At 48.1% G+C, this 17787-nt stretch overlaps 9 protein-coding genes across 9 annotated transcripts; 8 read left to right on the plus strand and 1 right to left on the minus strand.

Annotated features, from left to right (window-relative positions):
* Positions 1-649: 649 nt before the first annotated feature.
* TEOVI_000041200 (uncharacterized protein) lies at positions 650-907 on the plus strand (the record flags this gene model as incomplete). The annotated part of the gene is made up of 1 exon (XM_067222525.1): positions 650-907. The coding sequence occupies one exon, from the start codon at positions 650-652 to the stop codon at positions 905-907; it is 258 nt and encodes an 85-aa protein (XP_067078626.1).
* A 377-nt stretch (positions 908-1284) lies between these two features.
* On the minus strand, positions 1285-1560 carry TEOVI_000041300 (uncharacterized protein; the record flags this gene model as incomplete). Its single annotated transcript, XM_067222526.1, has 1 exon — positions 1285-1560. The coding sequence occupies one exon, from the start codon at positions 1558-1560 to the stop codon at positions 1285-1287; it is 276 nt and encodes a 91-aa protein (XP_067078627.1).
* Positions 1561-3010: 1450 nt separating this feature from the next.
* TEOVI_000041400 (cytochrome oxidase subunit V) lies at positions 3011-3601 on the plus strand (the record flags this gene model as incomplete). The annotated part of the gene is made up of 1 exon (XM_067222527.1): positions 3011-3601. One exon carries the CDS (start codon positions 3011-3013, stop codon positions 3599-3601), a length of 591 nt encoding a protein of 196 aa, XP_067078628.1.
* Positions 3602-5674: 2073 nt separating this feature from the next.
* Positions 5675-7375, plus strand: TEOVI_000041500 (uncharacterized protein; the record flags this gene model as incomplete). Its single annotated transcript, XM_067222528.1, has 1 exon — positions 5675-7375. One exon carries the CDS (start codon positions 5675-5677, stop codon positions 7373-7375), a length of 1701 nt encoding a protein of 566 aa, XP_067078629.1.
* Positions 7376-7882: 507 nt separating this feature from the next.
* Positions 7883-10954, plus strand: TEOVI_000041600 (protein kinase, putative; the record flags this gene model as incomplete). The annotated part of the gene is made up of 1 exon (XM_067222529.1): positions 7883-10954. One exon carries the CDS (start codon positions 7883-7885, stop codon positions 10952-10954), a length of 3072 nt encoding a protein of 1023 aa, XP_067078630.1.
* A 534-nt stretch (positions 10955-11488) lies between these two features.
* On the plus strand, positions 11489-12694 carry TEOVI_000041700 (uncharacterized protein; the record flags this gene model as incomplete). Its single annotated transcript, XM_067222530.1, has 1 exon — positions 11489-12694. The coding sequence occupies one exon, from the start codon at positions 11489-11491 to the stop codon at positions 12692-12694; it is 1206 nt and encodes a 401-aa protein (XP_067078631.1).
* A 594-nt stretch (positions 12695-13288) lies between these two features.
* On the plus strand, positions 13289-14575 carry TEOVI_000041800 (uncharacterized protein; the record flags this gene model as incomplete). The annotated part of the gene is made up of 1 exon (XM_067222531.1): positions 13289-14575. One exon carries the CDS (start codon positions 13289-13291, stop codon positions 14573-14575), a length of 1287 nt encoding a protein of 428 aa, XP_067078632.1.
* Positions 14576-15507: 932 nt separating this feature from the next.
* TEOVI_000041900 (uncharacterized protein) lies at positions 15508-16638 on the plus strand (the record flags this gene model as incomplete). The annotated part of the gene is made up of 1 exon (XM_067222532.1): positions 15508-16638. The coding sequence occupies one exon, from the start codon at positions 15508-15510 to the stop codon at positions 16636-16638; it is 1131 nt and encodes a 376-aa protein (XP_067078633.1).
* A 428-nt stretch (positions 16639-17066) lies between these two features.
* On the plus strand, positions 17067-17297 carry TEOVI_000042000 (uncharacterized protein; the record flags this gene model as incomplete). The annotated part of the gene is made up of 1 exon (XM_067222533.1): positions 17067-17297. One exon carries the CDS (start codon positions 17067-17069, stop codon positions 17295-17297), a length of 231 nt encoding a protein of 76 aa, XP_067078634.1.
* Between the last annotated feature and the right edge of the window lie 490 nt (positions 17298-17787).

Consider the following 17787-nt stretch of genomic DNA (forward strand, 5'->3'; position numbering starts at 1 on the left):
CAATAAAGTGCAGAATCTCTGTCGTCAACTGAGGGGACGGGCTTAGCGCACACCAAGGGGTAGGTGTCGTCCGGTCGTCCCGCGATAACCTTTTTGGGGCGCAGGGAAGCGGCCGGATGTGAATGTGGGACGGGGAAACTGCGCTGTGTGCTGTGACGTGCGGATAAGTTTTTTGCGGCGAAACGCCGCAACGTAAGTACTATCGCCGTGTGTTCAAGAAAGAGGATGGGCATTCCTTTTCTCTTTGAGTCACAGCCGGCAGCCGGTGCTCTTGTGAGGGGTGGATGGGGTCGTTTTTCTTCCACCGGTTGAAATTTGCCCTTTCGGTGTAGAGAAGATGGCTTTTTTCGCAGTTTGCACATTTTTTGACCTTGTTCGTTCTGTATAAGAGAGATGGGCAGCATTGTGCTTAGTGCTGGGCGGGGCAGGCCTGGGACTCACCTCCATATGGCCGGTGCGAGGTGACTTCGTCCGGACTGTGTTTTTTGTTGGGTGTTTGGCACAACTGCGTGGTAGGGGGTTCTGGTGTCCATTCTTGAACCGTAACGCTACTGTTGGACGTCACGCGACAGATTGTTTTCATACTCTTCCATTTCAATCTATTCCTGCCGAGGGGTATTGGGGGTTGAGGCACGTTGGCGACTCCTGCATGGGCAAAGGTATGGGAATTTGTACCGCGTTGCTGGTTGGAGTGTTTTCCCCCCAGACTTTACCTTATTTTCTGCGGCGCTGTGGTGGCGGCGCTGCTTGTAATGCGGGGTGGCGTGGGAGTCCTTTCCCCGTCTGGCGTATGCTGGCGGTGCGCGTCGATTGGTTGCCACCGCTGTGGCTCGACCACTCCTTCCCAAGTCTTTCTGCTTCGGGTTGTCACTACTCAGGGGCTACCTCGCCGTGGAGAATTTCCTGAACACGCTCCCACCTGCTCATTTCCCCCCTCTTATCCCATGGGTAGCGAATGCGGTTGTTGTTGCTGCAGTTGTTGTGGTGTGTGGTGCGGCACCAACAGTTTCGAGACGGCTGCTGAGGGTCGACGCATTCTATGCCTTTTCATATTTGGTCCCTCTACTTTGTTTAGTTTTTGCGGATGTTGCTTGTTTTTGTTCGAGAAACCGAGGCGAGGATGCACCGCAATATTTTAAATTTATGTGATGAGCGGGTTGGGGTGGGGTTGCGTACGTATAATCTGAACCGGAGTTACATGTTGTGTGGAGTTGAATGCTGTGATGGATTGGCTTAGGTGATTCGTGGAACGGCTAAGGTGGTACGGCCCGCTACGCTTCTCCTTCAACCGAGACAAGGAGGGCGAGAGAGAGAGAGTGTGGCTCTGTGTGATGTCATTGCTTTTGTGAGCATATTCGGGTAGTAACAGATAGAAAGTGTCTTGCCCCCGCCATATGCCTTTTGGCTGGTTGGTGAGGCGCTCTGGCCAGTGCAACCCATGTCAGGCTGGTCATTTCCCGCCCATATTAATATTTTTCTTTGATGATAACTTGAGTTTGTGCATTTGGTATTTGGCGTTGGTGTATATTCACTTGTTGCCATGTGGGGCATGCCGTCCATAACTACAACATGGTCCCACCCTTATGAAAGTTATCATTACTGTTATTAATTTTTGGTATTGGTTTGCCGGCGGGCACCTAACTTTTCATCGTCTGGTAGTCCAAGTGGTATGCTTATTGGCGGCACCTAAAAGGGTAAGCAAGGTGCAGCTGACGCTACAGTGACATTACTTTGACCTTAATTATGTGGAATTTACTGCTTGCGGCGTACAGTTTGTGGGTGCCCACGGGATGATAATAAATACGCAGTGATTCCTGGCTCTTGTCTATGGGATGTTTGCGTTTTCCTTTTCCTTACAAAGGATGTTCTTAGTATTGTTTCCCGTTACCTGCTTACGTTTCTAGTCTATGTAGAAGGGTTTTTTTTGCCACATTATGTGGATTTATTTAGAGGGTAATCGTAACATCGATGATGTGGGAGATGAGTACCCCCCCCTGTGGTGTTGAGCTCCTGACTGAGGGGGGGGGGGGTTGAATGATCTTTAAGTTTTGTGGCCTAATTTCTTGTTTTGAAGGAAAAAGATGTTTTTGCTTTATGCACATGTGGTTGATGTATGGGTTCCATGAGCTTTATTAACTTTCAACGTCGCGTTGCCTTGAAGGTACCGTACTTTGTGAGGAAAGAGTTGATGCATGATTGACGATTTTTTTCGGAGTGTAAATTTCAACCAAGAACGTCTTGGGGGTAGTAATGCTCAGTTTGTTGATGGTGGAATTATTCTAATGCTCCACTCAGATTTTCCTGTGCGTTAGCACTATTCTTGCACTTTTTCACCTTAAGTTTTTTGTTAGTGATACGACACTACGTTGATTTCTCGTAGTTTTCGGTTGAGTGAAATTATTGTTTCAAAGTCGAGAGCACACTTATCAACACTATTGGAAAACACTGTCAATAACTACATGTATATATGTATATATATGTATATATATACATATTTGAACATAATAGAAAGCATCTGCGCTTCCTGTTTCACTATTGGTGCTGTGGTCGTTGATACAAAGAAGAACTTGTTGTCAATGTAAGGTAACACTTAAGCAGAGATAGGATTTAATCAAAACGCTTCCGTTGCTTGTTCCCCCTCAATTGGATGGAACAATATGTTCCCGAAATATGTCTTCTGTCGGTCCCATCATCTATTGTTGGGTTGTTTTCCCTCGCCGCTTTATTTATGGTTTGAGGCGGTGTCAGTGTCGCACGGTGGCTCTTGTCTATCTACTTACATGGAATATTTAGGTACCGAAAATGCCGTTTGACCTTTTAACGACTAATAAAAATATTGAGGGTTAAGGCGAGAGTTTTCTTTGGTTTAAAATCATTTTCCTGTTCCCGATGAAATTTTTTTTTGTAAACCCCTATTTTTACCGTTCTAAACATCTTCTGTATTTTTTTGATCACCCAATTCAAACGAGCAGATAAGTTGAAGAGATAATAGAACGATCTATTGTTTTAGATGAAGCGCTTTGTCACACCATTTTTGGCAACTGTGCCTTTGAGTCGTAACTTCTTTGGGAAAGGTTGGGATAATGCGGCGTTGGACACAATTTTCAGCTGCATGCTTCGCAAGCCCGAAGTAAATGACCGCATCAGAAGTCAGTACGCCTCGACGATGGATCCTCGTGATGCCGATGTTCTGCGTCGATTAGGTGAAGTTGCCAAAGAAAACAAGACATACATTCGGGTGTTTCTTCCACCTCACTTGGGTGACCCACATCGACTATTGAAGTGTTACAGCCTCACAGCTTACCCAATCCTTGATGACAAAGGTGGACAACTTACTGTTGAGATGGATGGACACCACCTCGAGGCATTTGCTGACCCTGATGACGATTATGCAAAGGTGGTTATACCACACATTGAGCTCGTGGATTTTTTGGCAAAGTCCCTTCTGGAGACCATGAAGTGGGAGGCCACTCCCCGAGGTGCCGCCTCGCTTCTCGAATCGCTTTATCGTGGAGCGGAGATACCAGATCATGTGTTCCAGACACCTGCTGTCATTGAACGCCCTGAGAATTTCAAGGATGGGAACAAAATCAGTAACTAGTAGCTTTAGTATCTTCACGGATGGGGTTATTACTTCCATTTTTTATTTTTTTGATTGTTTTAAAGTAGGACCATAGCCAATACTAGTATAACACCCAATGGGTTGAGTTGATGTAAAGGACTGTATTCCGTCGTTTTGTTAGCCTGTTTTGTTGACACATACATATATATCTTTTACCCCTTACCGTAGCGGAGGGTTGTGGAACAATACATACGTTTTCTCTGGGTGGGCGAAACATAATTGTCGCGTTTGGAATGTGCGCTATGTTTCTTCTCGGTGTATCTGTTTTACTCTAACTTTTCTATCCTTTTGTCACCAGCTGACCTTTTTTTTTTATTGGGTAAAAACATTGTCAAGCATTGTTGTTTATTTTACTATCTTTGGTAGTGTAGGATAAAAATGCTTAGTTATATGGGTTGTTGTGACTGAGGGTAACTCCGGCTGAGAGCAGTTGTGCTAGCCATTTCCCTTTTATTGCAGTTTTTGACATGCCAGAACTAGTGTCGGTACCTGATATGCTGCAAAAATTAAATGATATAATGAACTGTGGTAGTGGATACTGATCTGACGAGGTGATGCTGTTGCTGAGACCCGTTCTTTCCACGGAATATTCGCTTTAATGACACATAATCGCACCACTCGGACTCAACGTGGGATCATTATAATGCTTTGTGTTTCCCTTTAATTTACTGCTTCAACGGAGGTGTTCAATTAAGGGAATGAGGTGCACATTTTCAATTGCTATCACTATTATTATTATTATTGGTGTTGTTGTCGTTGTTTATATACAAATACGCATATTTGTCAATTTAGTTATAATATACATATACGTAGTTATTAGCTAGAAAACGAGTGTTTTGGAAGATGGTTCGTTTGCTTCAACCATGTTTGTTAAATGGTGATTGCAGAAGGCGAGCATGTTTTCTTGTTGAAGAGCGACTTCCTCCCCCCCTTTTTAAAACAGACCTTCTTCCATTCACTCACTCTCTCATTGGATGCAGGACATGCTCATTTCATTTCGGGTGAAGAATGTAACCAGCGACAATTTGGTAGGATTTTGTGCGCGAGACTGGGGAGGGGGAAAATAGTGGAGCCATAAGGTTGTGTGGATAAAATTCTTGTTTTCCCATCGCCACGTTACATTTTAATGTTTTTTTCTTTCCCATTTATGTATGACGTGTGATGAATATTTTTACGATTGTGGACTCCAGCGATAAGACGCTCGTTCTCGGCAAGCTGTAGTTAAGAAATTTACTTGGTTTATTGGCATGGCTACTCGTGGACACCGAAAATTCTCCACGAAAGGCGGTTATGTGCCTGTTAAAAAAACAAAAACAAAAACAAACGAACTTAAATATTTTCCCCATGTACGCCATTGTTTTAAAATGAGTCGTTATCAAACCTCCGTGCATCTTCTCACGATCAGCTATCACTGTATGATTGTATATATATATATATATATATATTTGCACCCTTTTTTTAAAAATCGCTTGCTTGTTTTTACGTTTAATTTTGCTTCGTTCGGTTTTTAATATTTGATGATTTTTTTCTTTGTTGTGTAAGTTGACATGATTATGGGTTAAGGGGCTTTTTTTTTTGGGGGGAGGAAAGTACCCGAAGTTCACCCTTGCTGCATATGATCACAAGGTCATGGTGCTTAGCCGGTGTCTTGCACTGCTGTTTATTTTGTTCCAGGTGTTTATAATGCATATGTTTATTTTGTATGCTCAATTATGTGTAGTTCGTGCTTACGGTTCATGGAAAGTTTACCCATTTTTTGTATTTATTTTTTCCGTTTTTTTGTTACCACTTTTTTTCACTTTTGCTTTTTCCGGTTGTGTTATGTGAACTTCAGCAACTTCTTGTTCGCCGTGGCTAAGCAAAAGTTCTCTTGTCTTAGCGCATGTTGTTTTTGTAGGGACGGACGAGCTGAGCCCTCGAGGCTTCGTTTTTTTTTTAAAAACCAGTTGTATTGCTCACACTACGATATTTTACTGGGGTTGTGACTGTGTTACTTTCTCTGGGTGCACATATACGTCGTGACCCCCTCTTTGTTTAGTGATATTTTAGGGAATGGATCTTGGTAGTGACGAGGATCGGAGCTTAGCCGGGACGCTGAGTGGGACAAAGATTCCCACTGGGCCACCAACGAGAAAAGGTTCGAGAGCGGGTTCCCCGCGCCAGAGGCGGAGGAGATCAAAAAGTAAATCTAAAACAAAACGTAGAGGTGGCCGGAGAAGTAAATCAAAGGGTAGGCGGCGCCGCTCGTCTCGTCGTTCGTCTCGTCGCTCTCGGACCGGGTCGAGGCGTGGAAAGCGACGCGGCTCGGTCAGGAAAGTGAGCAAAGCGGGGATGACTTCGTCAGAGTCAGGAACTAACTCCCCCGAAGGGGCGATATCTCCAGTTCCAGTTCTTGGAGAAGGCGAATCTTCACTCATCAGCAGTCACGTCACCGAGCTTGAGATAACCCTTTATCGTCCCTTGCCTGAGGACGGTAAACCATTATTATTTTTCGACACAACAGCTTGTCTTTTTAGAGAACATGGGAGACAGATTGATTATGTTGGCGTCGGGCGAAGGATGACGAATGATAAAGGCCTCCTGCATAGGGCGCACGATGTGGTTTCTGTTGATACTGCTTGTAAAGTTTCAGACAACTTCCTCGAACCTGCTGGTGGTCCGAAGGTGGTGGCTGGTGATACTGTCGTTGCAAACTTGAAGAAAGTGTCGATGTGCGCCGGTTTTTCTTTGTGCTCCACTTTATTTACGAAAGAGGTGCCCCTCTGCGAAGCGACGGGAGTGTATTATGCGGTAAAAAAGGCAAATGAAAGACTTCCCTTAGCAATTGTTCCCGTGCAAGTGACGACTGTGGGGCATAATTCATGCATTGTGCTGATGGTACGCAAAAGGAAAAACTGTTCTGAGAGTGCTTGGGAGCTCGTTCGACTTGGAGAAACTCTGGTGCAGCAGGACGTCAAGGGTGTCGTAAAGGCTCTCCAATCCCGAGGGCTTGTGGATCCTGCCAACTACACGTTTGACTTCCTTCGCTTTCTCAGCCATTCAACCGCTGACCATGATAGTGAGAGCATGGATTCTTTTGACGACTACATAGACGATGCTGATCACCTGCGCGAGAAGAGTCCAACTCCATTTACCGACAGCCTTGCACCAGATGATCTGCTTCGCAATATACCACGGGTGAAACGAGAGGGAAGACGCCAATATAGTGTTGGCCGGTCTGCGGTTAACCTTTTCGTCGCAGAAGGAGACAGTTCTGATGATGATGAAGTAACCGAGGACGCACTGCGTGCCGTCGTACCCAAATACACAGACACCTTGCCTGTTCGCTACGATGATAAGACATACAATATCGGTTCGTGCTCCGACAGACTTACCCACCACTACGTGGATCGGCGCGAAGAATATGGGCTGATAAGCGCTGATGCGCTTGGTAATGGCAGTACTAACCTGCCCCCTATTGTAAATCCTACATCACTGGACTTACGTCGGTTCTCCTTTGGGACAATGGGCTTCCTGCGTCCTCCTATACCACCCGAGCTTTCATCTACGTTCCCTCATATGGGCCGCCGGCGACCTACGCTCTGTTCGAGAGGCACGCGCCTGGGTTCTCCTTCGAGGAAGAAACGCCGAAAGGGCAAGCCGAGAAGAAAGAGAAAGAGTCGTAGCCGTAGCCGTAGCCATAGCCGTAGGAAGCGGAGATCTTCTTCACGGAAGTCTAGTTGCAAAAGCAGGAGGGGAACAGAAAAGCAATAGAAGAGAGGACGGTTTCCGCCTCTTTCAAAAATGTTATTCCGGTACGGATCTGGAGGCGAGACGGGTTGCTATTGCCCTCTGTGCGGCTAAAGTGTTCGACAGCTGGTAGAATGATGAAGGGGTTCATTGTCCAGTTCCGCCTTGAGTTTGTGATCGCCGCCTCGGGTGGTTGTACAAGCGCGCGTGATCACTCGCCAATATATTAGGTGAAAGGGTCAGTAGCTTGGGGACACGTTACTGGCTACTGGCAGTTCCCTCCCTTGTGAAGGCTTCGTTGTAGATGTCATGTACCAATTACCGCTTACACGGCTAAATTTGGTGGTGGGCGGGCGTTAATAGCAAGTGGCGCCGCCAGAATCACTCGCATGATGTAACTTTAACAACAGTTTGTTTTTCACTTGCCTCCCCAATATTGCTTAACACGTAGTTGGTTTTTCTCTCATTGCCTTTGCCCTGTTCGTTTTTTTTTCTCCGTTGTTAATCTCCACTGCGTTTACACCTTTCTTAATGGGACCAACATGTGATCGAATAGCAAAGATGTTGCCTCACCCCATTTTAGCGTCAGATGACGACAGACAGTATGTGCAAGAGAGCATTCTTTCCCTACCAGATATGGTTGAAAATTTCTTTACCTCACTTGAGCGTGTGTACACGGATGGCAAGTGTGAAGAGGCAAAGCAGGCCTTCGCTACGTACCACAGTATTCAAACTATAGTCAGCGTTCTGTGCAGGGTACCTGCCTCCGCTTACCGTACAAACGATGAGAAACGAAGTATAGACTGGGAAATTTATGAACGGATTAAGCGAATGGGCCATCTTTTTTTGGGTGACATTGTTGTGGTTGGCCCTCAATCATTGAACTGGAGGGTACCGGTGATGCGTTTAGCAGAGGAGGTCGCACAGCGGATGCGATGTGCTTATGTTGAGTTTCCTTTCATGTCAATTCTACTCAGGGAGGCAGTTTCATACAGCTCTGTTGCATTTATACTTGTTATTGCGATTTTTGCGGCTTCCGTTGTCTTCACCCTCGTTGTGTTGGTGACGCTGCCGACACTGTCACCCTCAACCACCGTGGGGTTACTGGTAGGGTTGACTGCGTTTCTCCTTGTGAGTGTTGTTAGTTGTGGATTCCTTTACCTCTTTGTCACATCGGCGAAGGCACTGAAGGTGCTCCACACCTGGATTCTTGAAGAGCGCATGTACACCGTGCTGCTTTCTTCCGCATCGTCTGAAGGAGACCTCAGTACAACGGGGCCGTCGGCCGGGGCGGCGGTTCCGCAGGTTACTCGTGGACATAATACAAAGAACGGCTACTACACAATCCCCTACGGCAACGCATTGGGTTACATTGAAGGAAAGCACGTTGACGCCCAGGTCGTGATGATTGGCTTCGATGACAAATACCGTATAACCCGGTGGAACATGGCCGCCGAGGTTGTGACAGGGTTTCTCGAGTCTGGATGTGTCGGAAAACCGCTCTCCGACTTGGTTATAACCCCAACAGGGGACATTGAGCGAGACTTAGCACCTCTCCAGGTGTTTTCAGGTGAGGTACTCAAACTGAAGCTGCGTGCCTTTGCCACAGTTCCCGTCACATTGTTCACTGTCGCTGTCCCCATATTGAGCCAGGAGGGGTCCTTAATTGGGAGGATTCTTATTTGTGCTAATGCAAAGGACAATTTGGGGGAGTACCGCACCTACATTCGCGACTACGTAGTGTCGGAAGTAAACTTATCGTTATCTGAGATCTTAGAAGGAAAAGCCGTTACGCCAAGAGGATTGTCCGTTATTGGTCCTCTTCAGTCATTCTTGGAATATGGGTACGGGAAGCAAGTGGAGGAGTTGGCGCGAGGGATGCTAGCAGAATGGGAGTGGACATCTTCAGAACAGCTTCTGGGGCAGATGCTCCGCTTGTCTCCACTTGATCACAAGACGAGCGTTGATTCGCTGTTTCCCGGCACGCTTTGTCTCCATCCATGTATCCCGGAAGCTGTCGCCACGTTGCTGAATAGTCTGCGTGTCCCATGCCATTTGAGGTTGCAGATTTTGAACTCTTCCAGGAATACCTTTGCTCTACAGATTGTCGCAACTCCTGTTGCCCAGGCAGCGCCAAGCACAGCCCAGATAAGCGAGTTACGCGAGAAATTGCTGCCCCACTTGCGCAGTACCTGTGGAAGTATTCGCGAGGACGACGGCACCGTTGTATTCCGATTTCCTTGCCAAATCACAGCCGCACTGGAGGACATTGATGACGCAACCTTCCGACCAGCTGACGCACTGAATGAACGCTACGTTATCGATCAAACCCGTGCCATCGTGAATTGCACTGTGAATGTGCTGACGCTGATAACAAACCTTGTGGACCAACACAATATTTCTATGATCCTGCTCAGGACGATGTTTGTTTCTCTGACAAGTGTCCGGGAGCGATGCGAGTTAGAGAAGCGCTTGCAGTCATCACCAAGTGATATCGATGTGATTGTATGCGATCGTGGATGGCTAAACTCGGTGCAGGATTTAGTACATTCCCTCAGTTACGATATTATTGTTGTCCCCATCTCTGAACCGGGTGTACGCCTTGCGTTAGAGGGGTTTCAGTACGTTATAAACACCCCCATATCGAGTACTGAAGTCCGTAAGGTATTGATGGCGATCGGCACTGCAGTGTCACTGCGGAAGAATGCAGCTACCGCGCAGGAGGAGCGAGAACGTATTCTGACACTGAGGCAAGACTCACCGTGGACGAAAGGTGTGCTGCTTGGTCGAGGTTCTTTCGGTGCCGTATATGAGGCCACCAGTGATTTGACAGGGGGGAAGATGGCAGTGAAGATGTTTTACTTTACGGAGGACTTAGAGGAGTCTATTAACGCCTTACTTAATGAAATTAAGATAATGTGTAGCCTGAATCACCCAAATATTGTTCACTACTTTCACTGTGAGCGGAAAGAAAACAGTGTGAACCTCTTCATGGAGCTTTGTTGTTGTTCACTGGGCGACATCATATACGGCCGAAGTCAGAAGCCACCAGACCTGACGGTTATCAAGGTCCTTCGGCAGCTGCTCACAGCACTGACCTATTTGCACGCGCGTGGGGTGGCACACCGTGATGTGAAGCCGCAGAATATTCTGATAAAGGGCGACGTTGTGAAAATCACTGATTTTGGAACGGCCCGCCAAGGGGTTGGAAGCGAGGACGTACAGGGCACGTTGCGGTACATGGCGCCTGAGGTGTACCGTGGTGAGGATCACTGCAGCCCATGCGATATTTGGTCAGTTGGTTGTGTAGCAGCTGAGCTCTTTGACTGCCCACCCTTATTTATGGAGACTCCCCACATGCTAGCAGATATGACAGATGTTGATTACTACGTAGATGGACTTACAAGCAACCCTGTCCTCTGTGATTTCTTACGCATGTGTTTCTGCCTCCAACCTGAAGGGAGAGCGACTGCGGCTGACCTTCTGTTGCACCGCCTATTCAGTAGCAGTTGCAGTGCTGAGGTGGAGTCACTACCTGATATATTTAGCAGGGAGAAGCAGTATGTGAGTTCGCTTACCATCACCACACAACCCCATTCGTAGGCAAACGTACTCATGGTTGGTGCTAATGTGTAGCCGCGAACGTACAGAAACTGTTGCTTTTTAATGTTCCATTTTTGTTTCACTTTTACATTTAGTTTTTTCTCTCTGACGGTACATTTCTTCTTGTTCGTTCGTAGTATGTAATCGGTAATGTTTATCTTTAGTTGTTTGGTGAAGTGACTACGCCGTGGAACGCTTTGCGTGTACGCTGCGTTCAGCACGCATCAGTGTAGACATCATGCTGTTGAACTCGTTGTGGTTGGGGGTTCTCATTCTGCGATGGGAGGCTCTTTATACGACATGGCCAAGTTAACGTTGCAGTGTGTGTGTGTGTGTCGGGGGTGGTGGGTATGATTTCAGTTGTTGCCACCATATTTTTTTTTTCATGATCATTGATTGCCATGGTCTTGTGTTGTCGCTCACCATTTGACTGTCGTTTTTTTCCCCCGCACTCTTCTTCATTTACAATTCCTCGTCCTCTCTTTCTGTGTGACCCGTGGGTTTCAAAGGATGGGGTTCTCGTAGCTTTGGGATATGAGACGTACGATTGTCCAACTTTGCCAGCCACAGCGGTGCCGCAGTTTCGTCGAGGAGACATTGCAAAATAACTCAGCTTCTTGCTTTGCTGACGTGCTACATCGATGGTATGAGCGCTCTCTGCTCATTGAGGCAGTCGCCACTACTGGGCAGGGTGGTGTGACACCGGCAACGGCGACTAATCAGTGCGCCGGACGCTATCACTTGTATGAGGTGCAGTTGCTCAATAAAAAACTTAGTGAAGCACAGCTTCCCGGAGGCTACCGGGCGTTGGAAAACTACACGGTGGCTCACTTCGCAGCAGAACTTGGAAGCATCCCTCTACTTGGTATGGCTGAAGGTGGGATTCTTTTGCCTCGGGGTGTACATGTAACGAATTATGCTCTAGGGCCCTCATGTGCGTTCGAACAAGTTCCGTTGGACATAATCACCTTCACCCTGCCTGATGGTGAAGGGAATTACCTTTCGCATATTGCTGCAAAAAAGGGTCATGTTGAATTTATTGCTGCCCTGGTGCGACGCTTTGGAGCGGCCGCCATATTAGGACAACACACGCATCCGGACCTTGAGCCTTTGGGGCAGTCGCTCAGTGTGTACGAAACGGCGTTCGTGTACGGTTCAGTTCCTGTTTTGCATTGGTTGGATACTTCACATCCTTTCTGTGCGTTGGGGCCTGCGGAGGAAAACGCCGTGCGTTGTGTTCAGCGTGCTGCCCTGTACGGACACGCGGATTCCCTTCGGTATTTTATGCAACTCCACGGATTAGCATCACATGAGGTCGCTGTTGAGGCCCTCTACCCCGCCGCTGAAGCAGGATTCACCGCCGTCCTGCAGCTACTTGTTCACACCTTGGGCAAGAAGGTTGTGTGGCGCCCTGACAGCCACGGAGCCACTGCACTCCATCACGCGGCACGCCTTGGCTGCAAGGAACTGCTATTGGATTTCTTCCAGCACTACGGGCTCCATCAACACGTGGACGACAAGGACAATGCGGGACGCACTCCCGCAATGTGGTGTGTACTTGGCTTACGGAAGAGGAGTGTTGTTGAGTTTCTGAAGCTTCTCTTAAAATTTGGTTCAAAGTGGCCTACAGAACGAGATGACGAGGGCAACAGCATGGTGCCCGTTGTGGAGCACTGTTACTCGCCAACAAGCAATATAAGAGCGTTTGTGAAGTGTACTGTTGCATCCAGCCAGCGGTGAAACTTCGGGGAGTCACGTGCTCGTTTTCTGCCTTTGGCAGGGCACTGGGTAGCAAGTATGAGGCTCAGACGCTCTGGGTGAAGGATTGGCCCTCACTAGTGCTTTTCAGCTGCTACCCGGTTTAGATCCACGAGATATGCCCGCCCTATTTTCAATTTTTTGCATTCACTTTATCACATTATTTCATACGGTTCTTTTTTCGTTTGTTTGTTCTCGTTCTGTTATTTTCGTCCGTGTGCTTTCCTACTTTGCTTCACTTTCACCATTGTTATTTTTTTTATTTTTCGAGTCCTCTGCACTGCTGGTTAAATATATTTCCCGCCTTGTTTTTTGTTGTCAGCAATGTTGTTTTCGGTTGTGCATTTCCGCTGTCTCCCCGCGGCAGGCTCTCTCCTTTGAGCTTGTTGGGTATTCTATGAACTTCAACTCTTCTTGTAAAGAAAATATATATATATTTATCCCTGGGGCAACTTCTTGGCACTGTACAACACTGGCGGTACAAAAGAGCGTTCCAGAAGAGCTTTGTGCCGGAGGGTAATAGGGGATAAAACAAAGAAGGGGAGACAATTAGTGGTGTGGTGGAAAAAGTGCAGGATGCCACAGCCGTCAGCGTTGCAGTCCGCACGGTCATTCCTAGGCACCGTAGCGGAGGACTCAGTACGCTGCGACCGCGGTTTGGACAGTGTGCCTCATAACGAGGCGGGTCTGCGGTGTTTGGCGGCCGACGGAAATTGGAGCGCCGTTGCGGAGCTCGCAGAGCGACTGAGTGCTGCGGCAACGGAAGAAACGGCTGAGGGATTGTCAAAGAGGTTGCAGTTCATTCTTGTGCAGGTAACTGCGAATTTTCACATGCAGCGCTACAACGTGGCGAAGAAACTGGTAGAATCTTTAGGTGACCTGAACAGTGAGCGGTATATTGACCCGAAAACGAGTGAGTCTACTGTTCCGTTTTCCCTTCGCTTTATTAGCGCCATTATTCCGTTGTATATCGGCACGAAGATGGATTCTCAGCAGCGACTCTACGCTCTCTTACGGGATTGCAGAGAGAATCTGGGAAAATATGCATCTGCAGTTTGGGTAGCTCGCATCAAGCGAGTGCAGCGTGCATTGGTTGTGAGCCACTATCAAGTAGAACAGTATTCAGAAGCGCTTCGAATATACAATGAACTCATTGCGGTGGAGGGAAACGCCGACGGCGACGACATGGGATCCTACGCGCTGCTCCGGCGCATGTTGCACCTTCACCAGTTTGCAGCGCTGGCCTTATTTTGTGGCAATGCTTCCTTTGCAAATAGCATTTACCAAAGTATTGCCAGTATTAACGTTAGTGAAGCTGCTCCTTGTGTGCAGAACTTTCACGAATGCCTTGTAGATTTCAACACGGGCATATGGTTGTCGTTTAACGGTAAGGTTCAGGACTCAATGAAAGTGTTTTGTGATGTGGCGACGAAGAGTCGAGAGTACTACTGCGCTCTGGGTGCGTCGCAACTAATGTCGACTGATGTGCCCACGGTTTCTAACCGGCAACTAAAATTCGTTGCCGATGGTTGCGATGCACTTGCATTATCCGAGCTCTGTCGGCATGCCTTTCATCAACTCCTCGTTAACGCAACAACCTCCCACGTGGTGACGATGCCATATGAAGCGTTGCGAGGTAAAGCGCCAGCGACCATGTTGGGTGGCACCATCAGAACGATGGAGGATTATTTGCGAAATGACCCCGTAGGGCTTCTTTCGTCGGATGCATTCATCTCAAATGGTGTTCGGCTCTATACCCTGGAAGGGGGCACGCAGATGAGAAGGTTGGAACTGTTGAACGACCTGATAGAGGTTTTCCGCTGCGATCGGGCTTCCGCCCCGCCGATTGACAAAATCGTTTGATGGCACGGCGCTGGTAGGAAAGTTGTGCCACGCAATATTGCCTCGTCATTTGCTCAGGATGCTGTCAGAAACTTGGCACTAACCATACAGAGACGCGTCCGGGGGTCTTTTCCTCTTCTTACTTATAAGCAACTGATTTTGTTGCTCTGATGACACGTCCTCTCGCTAGCAGTGTATTAATGCAATGTCTCCCAGGTGAGCTCACCCCTTCTTCACCCTTCTCGTGTTTACTCGAATCGAGGATCTGCTCGTTGCTTTCCCCTCTCTTTATGCTGTTCTTACTGTGGTTAATGCCCACTAAGGTGAGTGTATGCGAGGAAGTGCCGTTGACTCTGGTGGAGGAAATGTTGCGTCCGACTGTGCTGTATGGTGTTCTGCCGCGTATTGTGCATTTTTATTTTTATTGTTCCCTCATTCATTTGTGTTGTGGGTGCTGAGCACCAATTTTTCGCACCCACCAAACAGCGATGTCAGGGCCACTTCATGTTGAGTTGGCGCAGCGACTGGGTACGAAGGAAAGGTTGATGCGTAATATGTGCGGTTGCCTATGGCGCAAACGCGTGGCGTGTTCGCAGGCTTCGCTTCATTCAATTTTGTATATATTTGTGAATGAATGACCGGGGTTTAGTTCATTTGTGGGACAAAGTACGTTGTTGCTGGCTTTCACCCGTGGTTTCCGGAAAGAGGGAGGGATTTTTGAGCCTTACGGCTGGGCGCGCTGGTGCGATTTTTTCAGCATTGGAAGCAGGTGAACTGTATTGCACCCAGGTGCTCGATTTGCCCAGCTGGCTGAATGGGAAGGACCTGTGACGTCTTTGTACATCATTGGTTCTGTTTTTTTTGTAGGTCCCTCATTTCTTTTCCTGGTGCTGCTTTCACGTTTTTTTCCCGGTTTTTTTTCGTTTCCAAAGCTAGTGAGGTGCAGGTGCCTCATGTCGGTTTTTCCCCCTGGCCGTGATTCGCAAAATGTGGTCGTGCGCTCTAATGTGGGTGTGCCTTCGGGCCCGGATGTCACCCTTGTCGCCTCTGCTCCGCTGCTTCTGGTGTCCACTGCTGCGGTTCATTCGTTGTCGGGGAGCCATTCTAAACTCAAGACCTCACATCCTGGCCTGGCGGTTCGGCGCATGTTTGAGCCACAGGAGCTGTGTGCCATCAGGGAGGATGCGTTGCGGGAGTATTTAAGGATGAAAATGGCTGATGAGTTGTCGGATGTAGAGCGTATGGAGGCCGACGCGCGTGAGCGCCTCGTCGAGCAGGCACTATTTTTTTTTGAAGCACTAGCGACGCGTAACGTCGAGAAATGCAAGAAGTTGGCGAGGGGAAGGGAGCTGTTGTATTTTATTGAACGTCTGAAGGACAGAGAGGCAATCGAGGATCAACGTCGATATGCCCTTGAGGAGGCCCTGCGCGAAGAAGGCCGTGCAGAGTGGCGGCGGGAGGTAGAGGAGAAGGCCGCGTATGGGGAGTACTTGCGGGCTTTCGAGGAATGGAAGAGGGAGCAAGAAAACACCGTCCGTGCCGCATGCGCATTTGTAATGGGAACTGAGGTGCGGTACCGGCGCGGGGTGGTGGCAGAGGAGAGCGATGCGTGGGAAGAGTTGTGGAGAAAAGAGCGGGAACAGCGCGAGGAAGCGGAGCGAATAGCTTACGAGAATTTCTATAATAGTCCAGAGCAGGTGATTCTGCGTGAGGAGCGCGAGAGGGTGGAAGGAAAGTTGAGACAGAAGTATGAGAGGCAAATGGCTCGTCATTTGAAGGAGCAAGAGCAGATCGTAAAGTCCTGTAAACACGGCCGCGGAAATACCTCTATTTTTGAGGGACCAAAAGCAAGCAAAAAGTGTGCGTCGTGCGGTGTGTCCTTTGATAAGGACCTCGGTTACTACGTGCGATCGTACGGGAAAACTATTCCCCCACCCCCTCCACTCCCCGAATCAATGCTGGATTCCGCAAAGCCCAAATTCGCCGCCTCGCACATGCCCGGAACGCAATCGGGAGTACAACCCACCCCCGTTCCACCGCCTACTTCTGAGGGGAAACTACCACCAATAGGTAAAAAGCGCTAAAGCTGATGGCAGGAACCTGAAGGGGTGGACGCCACGACATTACCTGAGATACGTTTCTTCTGTGTTTTATTGGCTTTAGATTTCATTATGTTGTGACCTCCCTGAAATCTGTCGGTGACTGGTGTTGTGTGTCCGCTTGTGTGTCAACCGATATTTCACGGGGAAATTCTATGTGAATAAAAGGCTGACCAATTTATTGGCGACCTGTGTTGTTCTAGTTGCCATTGGGGTGGAAAAAATCATAGCGTGATGAAAGCAGTTATGTGCGGACATGCCGAATGTGTTGTTATTGAGGAGTGTCTTTACCTACCTTACCTTTTTTTTCTGTCATGTGAAGCGTACTATCAGCAGCAGTAGGGAAAGAGCAAAGGTAGCGTGCTCGAGGGCATCATCAATTAGAAAAAGTTTCAGGGGATTTCGCTGGGGGGATGAGTTCTAAGAGCAGTGTGGGAAGCATCAGTAGCATTCAGAGGGACCAGGAGTACCTGCACTCGCACAATGTACGAGGAATGCTTGAACTTCTCATTGCCGATGTGATTTTAGAGCGGCCAGAGAACGCATGCGAGTATTTCGCCTTGTGGGCCTCCCGGAAACAGAGGGAGAGAAATGCTGAGAACACTTCAGGAGGCCAAGCGCCCACTTCGGCCGCTGGATCATAGGCTGGGCCTCGGCAGTGCATGTGATTTCGTCACACACCACCCTCGAGTACGTCTTTCTGTAGCTCGAGGGTATCGGATATGCGAATTGAGTACCTCTCTTCGGTGGTAACATCTGTTAGACGGCACTCAGAGGCGCAAATAGGCTGGTTGTGCGCGAATACGCGAAAGGTTATGGGGGGAGTGGGTTATCTTCACCGATGACGCATTGATGTGATGTGCGTGTGTGGTTGGACGAAGTTTGTGGGAAGACACCGCGGTATTTGTTCTTATTTTGCCTGTGAACATGTAGAAGCGTAAAGGTATCTGTGTTTTTTGCTGCGATTTCCCCCGTACTTCAGATGTATTTTCCATATGTACAATTGATGGGGGAACTGCACCACTGTGTAAGCTCATCTTCCTTTTAATGTCGCCGCGACTCAACCCTGCGGCTGGTGGGTATTTGGGCTTTTTAGGAGATGGTCGCGGCATCATTTATAAGAACTGTGTGGGA

Source organism: Trypanosoma equiperdum (genome assembly GCF_001457755.1).
Source record: "Trypanosoma equiperdum strain OVI genome assembly, contig: ctg_164, whole genome shotgun sequence".
Taxonomy (NCBI): Eukaryota; Euglenozoa; class Kinetoplastea; order Trypanosomatida; family Trypanosomatidae; genus Trypanosoma; species Trypanosoma equiperdum.